This window comes from Nycticebus coucang, chromosome 20 (genome assembly GCF_027406575.1).
Source record: "Nycticebus coucang isolate mNycCou1 chromosome 20, mNycCou1.pri, whole genome shotgun sequence".
Classification (NCBI taxonomy): Eukaryota; Metazoa; Chordata; class Mammalia; order Primates; family Lorisidae; genus Nycticebus; species Nycticebus coucang.
This window is the reverse complement of record NC_069799.1, coordinates 63,858,975-63,870,262: the sequence shown is the minus strand read 5'-3', so window position 1 is coordinate 63,870,262 and position 11,288 is coordinate 63,858,975. Positions and strand designations below refer to the sequence as shown.

General features: G+C 47.3%; 1 protein-coding gene and 1 long non-coding RNA gene across 2 annotated transcripts in view; one reads left to right on the top strand and one right to left on the bottom strand.

The window, feature by feature from the left end:
- Positions 1–127: 127 nt before the first annotated feature.
- Positions 128–7,458, bottom strand: LOC128572318 (uncharacterized). Its single transcript, XR_008376169.1, has 3 exons — positions 7,345–7,458; positions 6,200–6,303; positions 128–5,170 (listed from the first exon to the last, which is right to left on the bottom strand). It is a non-coding gene; the product is annotated as an uncharacterized LOC128572318 (long non-coding RNA).
- A 116-nt stretch (positions 7,459–7,574) lies between these two features.
- Positions 7,575–11,288, top strand: part of TAF3 (TATA-box binding protein associated factor 3) — a 162,985-nt gene continuing 159,271 nt past the window's right edge. The window contains exon 1 of the mRNA XM_053572138.1: positions 7,575–7,945. Within this exon, the coding sequence (XP_053428113.1) occupies positions 7,780–7,945 (166 nt within the window). The 5' untranslated portion in view covers positions 7,575–7,779. The remainder of the gene's footprint in view (positions 7,946–11,288) is intronic.

The window sequence follows — 11,288 nt, the reverse complement described above, 5'->3', positions numbered from 1 at the left end:
AATATTAACATGCTACTATTACAGATTTTAGTAGAAAATTTAAGAGGGTGTTCTGATTTTATAGTTTTGTACAACCTTAACAAGTCCAGCTCTGGGGTCAGGGTGAATTGACCCAGACCTCCACCCTTCTACAACCATAAAGAACAGTCAGCAAAACGAATATAAGTGCTACTAGAGGCATTTGTTTTTTTCTTTTTTTAATTTGCTATTTCTTATACATGGGGTACAGAATTCCAAGCATATATTTATAACTTTTTAAAATGTTTCCAAGCACTGAGAAAAATATATTAATATTTAGATAAACTGTAAAGATACAGTATACCTGATTCCATCAAGTCGACCACACCAAATGTTACTTTTTTCCTATTTAGTTAAAATAGGGAAATTTGGTTATTCATGTTACAAAAGTAATACAAGTTACAAAAAATATATATATAAAGCATTTCTCACTTTTAGTCTGATATGTTACTCTTGACTTTTAGAAACCACTAAATAAATGTATTAATGATTCTTAAATATTTTACCAACAACTTTATTCATAACAATGAACTGAACACTGATTTGTGTAGAAACTCAAGCAAGTGCAAACCTGTGAAGGGGCCAGCACCATGCAAGAGAAGAAAAACTGACCAGAGCCTCAGAGGCTTTTGCCAACTCCCTGAATATTACAGGAGCCACTTCTGAGAAACAGCTGTGAACCAAGTTCCACACAGGACACCTTGTAGGAATGTGGAGAAGGGACTGGATAACGTGTGGGCTTTTGTCCATTTGTTCTGTGTCTTGCTTCTACACTTGGCCCACCTCCAGTTTCCAGGGCAGCAGAACACCTGTGGGGGTGAATTCAGCACCCTGGACAATACGGAAGCAGCAGGACCATACAGCACGAGTAAGAAGGACCATGGCATGCTGCCCCCCGCCTCTCCGTTCGTGACGAGGACTGGGATCGGGGCTCACAGTAAGCCCTGCAGTTGTGGGCATCCATGTTCCTCTGTGGAGCCCTGCACCGAGTCCTCACTGCCCCGGTGTGGGGGCTCATTTCCTATCCCAGCTTCCCCTCTGTTGTTTTAGTGATAACATATCCTCTGTTAGGGGGGTAAACCTTGTAAGACCTATGCGTCTTAAAATGTCTGTTCCATCTTCATTTAAGAGTTTATTTGCCTATTAATTCTAGGTTGAATATTGGTTTTCTTCAGAGTTTTGAAGGCATTTGCTTCATTGTCTTTGATTTCTGACCCATTGTTGACTGTTTCTGCCTGAATTTCCTGATGATTATCTTGGTGTGAATCCATTCTTTTGTTTATTTTATTTAGGTAGAGACAAGGTCTTGCCATGTTGCCCAGGCTGGTCTTCAACTCCTGACTCATGCTTTCCTCCTGCCTTGGCCTCCCCAAACACTGGGCTTCCTGGCATAAGCCACTGTGCCCAGCCTGGAACCATTTTTACGTGTTGTGGGCCTTTTACTCTGTAAACTCAGAAAAACAGTCTGGGGCCACTTCTGCCATTCACTGATGATCTTTCCCTTTCTGATTTCCATGTGTTGAACCTGCTGGGTAGTCCTTTAATTTTGCTTTTTCTTTATATTTTTCATCCTTGTATCTTCTACCTTGTGAGGGATTTTTTTCCAATTTTATCTTCTAGTTCCTTTTTTTCTTCTAAATTTTCTGCCGGGATTAATATGGAATATTTGTAGCTTTCAGAAACTTCAACATTATTATTATTAGAAACTAAGTTAAGCCTGAACGTTGTGCAGTCTCTAACCTCCTAGGAGCTGGCACTCACCCATACAACATGATGATGCCCTCGAAGCTGGGGCCCACTTGTCCTCGACCCCTCTGCGAGCACTGATCTCTACCCCCCCACCCCGTCTTCATCTCAGTACTTTGCATTGTCCTCCCAAGACGGAATGGTAAGATCAGAGTTCTCTCAAGAAGAGAGTTCCGTCCATAGATCCTGTGCCCCCCACTATGCCACCTAGTAACAGTGGGTTCTCAACTAGTGAGAAAGCAGCTGCTCTCTCCTTTCCCGGAAGTCGATCTTAACAATAGGTTCCTCTTCCTGGCCTCCCCATTCTCAATTCTGTTCATTCTGGTTTTTCTGAGACAGTCACTATTTCGCCCTCAGGAGAGTGCCGTGGTGTCACAGCTCCCAGCAACCTCCAACTCTTGAGCTTAAGTGATTCTCTTGCCTCAGCCTCCCAAGTAGCTGGGACTACAGGCACCTGCCACAACACCTGGCTATTTTTTTTGTTATAGTTGTCATAGTTGGCCAGGGCCAGGTTTGAACCCTCCAGCCCTGGTGTATAGGATGGGCGCCCTAACCACTGAGCTATGGATGCTGAGCTGTTCATTCTCTTTTAAAATAGCTTTGAAATTGAAATCATTCATGGGCCATAGAATTTACCCCTTTAAAGAGTACAATTCAGCCTTCAGCTGTCCACTCTTTTTGATTTTTTTTTTTTTTTGTAGAGACAAGAGTCTCACTGTACCGCCCTTGGTAGAGTGCTGTGGCGTCACACAGCTCACAGCAATCTCTAACTCTTGGGCTTACGCGATTCTCTTGCCTCAGCCTCCTAAGCAGCTGGGACTACAGGCGCCCGCCACAATGCCCGGCTATTTTTTTGTTGCAGTTTGGCTGGGGCTGGGTTTGAACCCGCCACCCTCGGCATATGGGGCCGGCACCCTACTCACTGAGCCACAGGCGCCGCCCTAGTCCACTCTTATTGAAATTGCCTCAGCTGGAGATTACCTTGCCTAAGGTCAAGGCCCTCTCCTGAAGCAGCCCACCTATAGCTTTAAAGCTCTGAGGTAGCCAAGGCCTTCCCTGAGTGTGAGCTGCAGCTCCAAGTCTTCTCTACTCTGATCCTGCTGCCTGCTCTGCCCTCCCCAACTCTCCGCCTCCCCAGGTGGTGATCCGAACAGCCGACACTCCCCCACCCCCCACGTAGGCTGCACTCCATCTCAGAGACTGCCTCCTGGGAGTCCCTGTAGTAGAGGGGCCTGAGAGAAGGGACAAAGGTGGCATCTTGGAGCTGGATCACCCCCTGGGCTGGCAGTAAAGACCTGAGCACTGGTGGTGGATAGAGCACAAGGGAGCTACCATCACAAGGTCGCAGTTCCTGAACACAAGTTGCAAAACTTCCACCAGAGGACAACCACGGTGGTCTTAAGAGTGAAGACCAGCTGGTTCGATGTATCAATGTATCACACATTCGGAAACTATGGAGCTCATAGGACCCTAAGAGACCAGGAGGCAGTGCATAAGTGCACAGCAGTCAGAAACCAAGTGAATAATGCAGTTAGGCTAGGAAAATCAGAGGGTGTGGGATCACCTGCATGGTTCCCAGAGCAATGTGCCCTGCATGAGACAACAATAGCCAACAAGTGTGCTCCTCAAGCTGTACAATCAAAGTACTTCAAGAACGGGAAATCAGGTGGCCCTGATAACCCGTCATGATCCTTTGCTCAGTCTGGGAATCTGAGCCAGTTTTCAGACTGAAACTCCATCTACTGAAGGACGCCTGAGTCTTCAGGAGGAAGAACGCTGCAACACCAAACCCAAATGGATGAGGTAATGATCCCCCTCCTTCCACAAAAGAGCTGACAGCCCTTTACTCGGGTAACTGTCCACTGGGGAAAGGGGTTACACACCTGTCTCGCTGAACACAGCCTGAGTGGAGAATGAAACCAGGAAACTATGTCATCATGAGTCCCTTATTAGAGTTGGGGCATCTGAGGCCAGTGATATCTGTATTCTTGGCCCTGGCACAACTCACTGGTCTGCTTGGTTTATGACCCAAACCCAGCCCTGGCCCGCCAAACAACAATGACAACTACAACCAAAAAATAGCCGGGCATTGTGGTGGGTGCCTGTAGTCCCAGCTACTTGGGAGGCTGAGGCAGGAAAATCGCTTAAGCCCAGGAGTTGAAGGTTGCTGTGAGCTGTGATCTCACAGCACTCTACCCAGGGCGACAGCTTCAGGCTGTCTCAAAAAAAAAAAAAAAAAAAAAAAGACTTCCATTCCAACAGAAAGGATCAGAAATAGTTCATATTCACTTGGAACAGACAATAGTATATATTTTAGTCTTGCTCTAGAGCAGTGGTTCTCAACCTTCCTAACGCCATGAGCCTTTAATACAAATTCCTGTGGGTCGCGACCCACAGGTTAAGAACCGCTGCTCTACAGCTACATTGATTCCTCCACTCTGTCATCATATACAGACAGTGCCAACTTACAGTGGTTCAACTTAGGACTTTTCGATGGTGTGAAAACAATACGCATTCAGTAGAAACCATGCTTTGAATTTGGTCTTTCCTGTACCAGCCACGTGTGGTACAGTATTCCCCTGTGATGCTTAGGCGGGGCAGTGGTGGCGAGCAGGAGCTCCCAGTCACCCATGTGATCGTAAAAATTTGTTTTGATGAGAAACAGGTGCATGCTTTTGGTGTGGCTTTGCCTTCCCTCCTCATGGTGTTTATCCACTAGGGCTGCTATCATGCTGAGTCAGACCAAGGGCCCATTTTAACAAAGGAGGGGTGTGAAGGGCACAAGGCCATAACATCACTGGTCAGACCATGCAGCACACCAACCCGGAAGCTGGAGGCCTGGCAAAGCAAGGGAACGAACTGCCTTGCATGGCACAGCTAAAGTGCCAGCTCAGGCAGGACCTCAGGGTGGGGGGTGATCTCGCAGGATGCTGCCCACTTTAAGTCCAAGACTTTTCTCTGGTGCTGTATTCCCAACAGGTAGAGGACATAGGGTGGAGACTAGCATCACTCCTAGGTATTCACCTGGGAAGTGTTCTTGTCCCTGCCACTCTGTAGTCTCCAGGTTTATTTTATCCATCCAATTTCCAAAAGGAGAATGTTTTCACAAGTGGCAACAGCAGGAGTCCCACTGAAATATTGGCTACAGCTGCTGCCTGGGCACTTTGGCCTGACTGGGTCTGGTTGTCAGGACAAGGTCGGGCTGCTCCTGCACAGTGGAAGGGGTATTTGGCTCTCACACAGTCTGTCCAGGTGCCTGTTGGTACTTTCTTGCCCAATTCTTGGTATAAGGACAAGTTCTGCAGCCGAGTCTGAAAAGGGCGTGAACACCAGGGACTCAGACCCCACACATGAGGGTGTGGGTCATGCTGCCAGGCAAGCCACGGATACCAGAATTGGGAGAGATCTAGAATGGATAGAAGAGGAGGAAAAATAATATTTGTTGAGGCCCAGCTGCAGCAGTAGGGGCTGGGATTTGCCTCCTGCCCTGTCCTCTAATGTTTTCCCCAGGGAAAGGGGCCTCTCCAGAATTCTGCAGGGTCTGTTTCTCAAACTTAAGACCAAGAAATGACCCTAAGGGTACAAGAGTGCAGTGAAGAATGTTACAACCCACTGCTCAGAGCCCCCCAGGACTGAAGGACATCAGCTGTCCTTGGAACCCAGCTGCAGACAGCACCTCTAAGATCACACACCCTCTCCCGGGTAACCCTTATGAAATGACCTGTCAGCACGGCAATATAAAAGTCCAGCCACTCTGTCCCAATTCAGGACAACTCTAAAGGGCCACCCACCTTCAGCACTGTTTATGGGACTAGCTGAGGCCACCCTTGGCAGTCTGCACTTTTGTTGCCACAGGTGGTATCCCATGAGCACACCTAAATAAACCTCCTGCAGGCCCATCTCAGAGTCAGGTTCCTAGCAACCAAGCCTGTGACATCCGGTCAAGTATGGCTATGTGCGGGAAATGTTCTGTTTCAGGCCTGAAAGCTATCCCACAGATTTAACACCAAAAAGGTCTCTGGCCACTAAACTCCAGCCTGGGCAACAGAGCAAGGTCCTATCTCTAAGAAAAAAAAAAAAAAAAAGGGCTTGGCGCCCGTAGCTCAGTGGTTACAGCACTGGCCACATACCCCGGGGCTGGCAAGTCCAAACCCGGCCTAGGCCTGCTAAACAACAATGACAATTACAACCAGAAAAATAGCCGGGCATTGTGGTGGGTGTCTGCAGTCCCAGCTATTTGGGAAGCTGAGGCAAGAGAATCGCTTAAGTCTGCCCAAGAGTTTGAGGTTGCTGTGAGCTGTGACACCACAGCACTCTACCCAGGGCGACATGGTGAGACTGTCTCAAAAATAATAAATAAAAAATAAGAGAAAAATGATCCCTGAAAATCTTGGGGACAGAAATATCAAAAGAGTAAATATTACACGCATCTTACCACCTAGCGCCTTGCTTCTCTGTAGAATTGAGACTCAGCTGAAGTACCATATTTCCAGTTCCATTGGGTTTTCAGTATCTATGTTCAACGTTCTGGAATAGTCTCTGGGAGGAAGATGGGTTCAGAAGGCCATGTTTAGGAAATTGAGTGGATCAGCTATTAACGACCTGGGTATCCACAGACTGAATTTAACTAGCCTAACTGTGGGATTAGTTTAGCTTGCAAATTAAAACTTTTAAATGTGCTCCCCAGACTGTATTTTAAAAAACCAAGATGAGGCCTCGAGCTGTGACTCAGCCTGTAATCCCAGCACTCGGCGGGCGAGGAGGATAGACTGCCTGAGCTCAGGTGTTGGAGACCAGCCTGAGCAAGAACAAGACCCCGTCTCTAAAAATTAGCCAGGTGTTGTGGTGGGCGCCTGTAGTCCCAGCTACTCGGGAGGCTGAGGCAAAAGAACTGCTTAAGCCCAAGAGTTTGAGTTGCTGTGAGCTGTGACGGCACAGCACGCTACCGAGGCGACAAAGTGAGTCTCTGTTTCAAAAACAAACAAACAGAAAACCAAGATATTTATCACAAAAACCTCAATTTCTGGCATCTTGGAAAGACCCAGCAATACTTGGCTGGAGCTAGAAGCGGGGTCTGGAGTAGGCAACCGGCCTGCGTCACTGATTTAAGGCACTTGTTAGGCCTCTGTAGGCAGCTGGGTCCCTTATTGCCTGGAGTCACCTACAGCTCACCAGTTTCTGCGCAAAAAAAAAAAAAGTTTTATTGGAACTATGACTGAGATTAGATAAGGCGAGGCAGGAATTTATGCCATGGATTTTTAGAAAAGTGGGGTTACATGGGGTTATGTTAAATGAGATTGTATTTTGATTACTGAGATTTTTGAGAGGGGCCATCAGTTTGGCACAGAGGCCTCCCAGTCCTGTTGTGAAAGGTATCGAATGACATGCTGAACAGCCTGCACGTTATTTAATCTACACAGTTGCAAGCAGCTCAATTGTTTTTTTTTAGCAGAAGACCAAATCAGACCCTCATTTGGGGGAGCGCCCCCAACTGCGGCCCTAACACTTAACTCTCGACTTTATTGACATTAACGTTAACTCTCTAACATTTCTACGTCCTACCCGAGATCCCTCTTTTACCTCTAAAGCACAGACGCCCTCCTTTCTCTCCTCTCGGCGATCACCCCCTGCGAGGGCGCCAACACCTCCGGACCCAGGCGCGCCCTTCACCTGCGCTGCGCACGCGCACTTCGGCCGCCCGCCAGGCCCGCAGGGCGATACTGAGCCCGTCGCTCCGCTTCCACGGGGCGGAGCTTTCTCATCAGCGCGCTCGGCATTCGTCTGGTGCTGCCTCGTCCCGGCGGGCGTCCAGCGGGAGGCGGAGCGAGTCCAAAATGGCGGCTCTCAGGCAGGCGCGCTCCTTGCTGCTGGTTTTTTGAGGTGGTCGCCCGGGGTCCAGGGGACGATTTCCCCGCCGCGGGGGCCCTAGAGGATGAATCGGGGGCTCTGCTAAGGTCAGGCGGCGGGGCTGGAGAGAGGTGGCAGCAAGGGCTGCGGTGGCGTCCACGCAGCGGGATGTGCGAGAGTTACTCCAGGTCGTTGTTGAGGGTCTCGGTGGCGCAGATCTGCCAGGCGCTGGGCTGGGACTCGGTGCAGCTCAGCGCCTGCCATCTCCTCACGGACGTACTGCAGCGCTATCTGCAGCAGCTGGGCCGGGGCTGCCATCGGTACTCTGAGCTCTGTGAGTACCGGGCTGGGTGCGGGAGGGCTGCCCCGGCAAGTCATGAGTGACACCTCCGCCGGTCTCCCGGTCCCTCTTTCGGCGTCCCCGGGTTTGTGTCCTGCACTCGGTTCCCAGATCTGCTCCCTCCTCAGCCTCCGACGCCCTTGGGCTTCCACTGCCCCTGCAAACTCTAGTCATCCCTTAGGTGCCTCTTCCTCATCCGCTAACTTCCCGCCACCAGCCCGGGAACCAGTCCCCGCAGCGGGCTCCACACCTCCTCACCTCTCCTCTGCTCTGAAACGTGCCTCGGTCTTTCCCATTGTCTCATGTCTGCGGCCAGGAGAACCACCGCAGAATGCCTTACCCCTCTTTTACCCTGGTCCTTTTCCTCTTTTGCCTGCAAACTACTACAACTAGTTGTCACAGGCGCTCCGTCTACCGGCCGTTTCATACAAGACTGGCCATTCTTTAGCTCCTAACTACACAGACTCGTTGACAGCTCTCCTCCGTTAGAGACACTGCCTCTTCTTTCCGTGTCTGTTCGTTTCATAAGTAACACCTCCAGTTGCTGTTTCCCCAGGCTGACTCTGTCAATTTCGCTGACTAGATTAGCTTTCACTTAGGTCTCCTTGGCCCATTGACTCCCTCTTTACGTTTGTACGTCACGTGGTTATCCGAGTGCGATAGAAAGGTCGCAGGCCGTTGACAAGGTTCTTCAGGTAGTCTGGGCACCGTACTTAATGGGTTTTAAGTGAGCATCTGGCAATACCTATAGCTAGTGGTATTTAATAAGTGGATAGAAGGAATGGGATATTTTAATAGAAGTCATATATTGTTGATGTGAAGCAAGCATGCGTGTGTTGGAGATGGGTGACTACTGCTTATTTAAATTTCAGGTCATGACTTTTTAAAGTGGTAAAGCTGGAGAACTGGATGAAGTGTTTCATAGGTTGTTTTGTTTTGTTAAAGTTTTTACTAGACTGAAAAATTGAGACCCACAGGCACTGTGTTCTTCTTAAGCCCTAAATTCCATTCCCACTTCAATGGTACTGTGAAAATAATCTGTTCCCAATACAAATCTGACCCTGTCAGTCTTGTCAAAAATAAACGTATTTCAACTGTACTCTCTTGGTTACAAGCCAAAAATCTGAACTCTTAGCAGCACACAGTTCCCTTTGTGAGCTACCATTTTTCTTATCTTCTGCCCCTTCCCATACTAACCTGCAACCATGCTGAGCTACCTGCCTTTCCCACATGTATGTTTTGTTTTGTTTGAGACAGAGTCTCTCGTGGTCACCCTGGGTAGAGTGCTATGGCTTCATAGCTCACAGCAACCTCAAATCCTTGGGCTCAAGCAATCCTCTTGCCTCAGCCTCCCAAGTAGGTGGGACCATAGGTGCCCGCCACAATGCCCAGCTGTTTTTTTTTTTTTGTTTTTTTTTTTTTTAGAGGTAGGGTCTCCCTCTTGCTCAGGCTGGTCTTCAACTCCTGAGCTCAAGCAATCCACCTGCCTTAGCCTCCCAGAGTACTACGATTACAGGCATGAGCCACCACAACCAGCCTTTCTCAAATGTTTTAAGCCAGTGGTTCTCAACCTGTGGGTTGCGACCCCTTTGGGGGTTGAACGACCCTTTCACAGGGGTTGCATACATACATCCTGCCAATCAGATATTTACATTACGATTCATAACAGTCCAGAATTACAGTTATGACACAGCAATGAAAATAATTTTATGGTTGGGGGTCACCACAACATGATTAAAGGTTCGGTGGCATTAGAAAGGTTGAGAACCGCTGTTTTAAGCTATCCATTCCTGTATGCATTCTGCTTCCTTGAGAGCCCTTTGCCCCTGGTGTACAGTATCACTACTTATATTTTAAGATGCACGTATTACTTGTTCTAGGGAACTCATGTTATCTGCTCTCATAATTCTGTGCATATTTCTGCTAGGTTATTCATCACCTTGTTATGTAATTGTGTATGTCTCTTTCCCCTCCCCAGGAGACAAATTGATTATATTTAATATAATAGGCACCCAGGAAATATTTGTTGAATAAATGAATGAACTGATAATCCACAACCATAATAGCTATTTATTGGCTTCATATTTTGAGCTCCAAAAATATATTATTTTTTGAATGCTTGCTTTCACTGTTACTTTTGAATTTGGAACTGCAAACTAATGTGCATTCATTGTTACATCTTTAAAGTCCATCACTAGCAGAATTCTCCCCTGGCTTTTGCTTTTTCATCCCTGGACCCCTTCATGACCCTTGAGTATACTGTTACCATTATGCTAAGTCAAGATTATATTTTTGCTACCAAGTTCTCTTAATAGGGACAGATGTTCTGTACCTTTAGGTACTTAAAATATTCCCTGAATACATAGTTACCTTTCATGCTTCATACTAGTCCAAAATATGTGCTGACATTCCATGTAACTAAGTATTCCAAAGTCATCATTATTATGCTTTAATGTAAACCTTATTCCTGATTACCCAATTTCTATAGTCACTTTTCTTGGTTTCGGTGAGAATGCAATTGTCAGGTTCATAATTTTGCATTGTGGTTTGGTGACTTTCTTTTAGTGCTAATTTTGGTTTGCCTAAAAATTTTAGACAGATATTCTTAGATTTTGTTCTATACTACCCTTATTTTAAAATGGAATTCTGTAACCTCTGGTTGTGACTATGTAGTCTTGTATTCTACTCCTTTAAACCCTTTTTCTTTCTCTATTTTCTTGAGACAGGATCTTTGTCTCCAGGGCTACAGTGGAGTTATCATAGCTCACTGCAACCTCAAACTCCTGGGCTCAAGCTGTCTTCCTGCCTCAGCCTCCCAAGTAGCTAAGACTACAGGATCACACCACCATACCTGGCTAACTTCTCTACTTTTTGTAAAAAGAAAGATCTCAATTCTGCTCAGGCTGGTCTCCAACTCCTGGCCTCAAGCAGTCCTCCCACCTCAGCCTCCCAAAGTGCTGGGATAACAGATGTGAGCTACCATACCTGGCCCCTTTCTGTATTTTTGGCAAAATTTATTGAGCACCACTTATGAACTAAGTGGAGATGTGGGAGATGGGGAATTATAATAAGATACAATCTTTGCCCATAAAATGTGTTCAGAGGTATTAGAATGTCAACGAAAGCAAACTGATGGTCTTGGTGCCCATAGCTCAGTGGCTAGGGTGCCAGCCGCATACACCAGGGCTGGCGAGTTCAAACCCAGCCCAGGCCTTCTAAACAACAATGACAACTACAACAAAATAATGGCCGGGTGTTGTGGAGGGCACCTGTAGTCTCAGCTACCTGGGAGCCTGAGGCAAGAGAATCACTTAAGCCCAAGAGTTTGAGGTTGCTG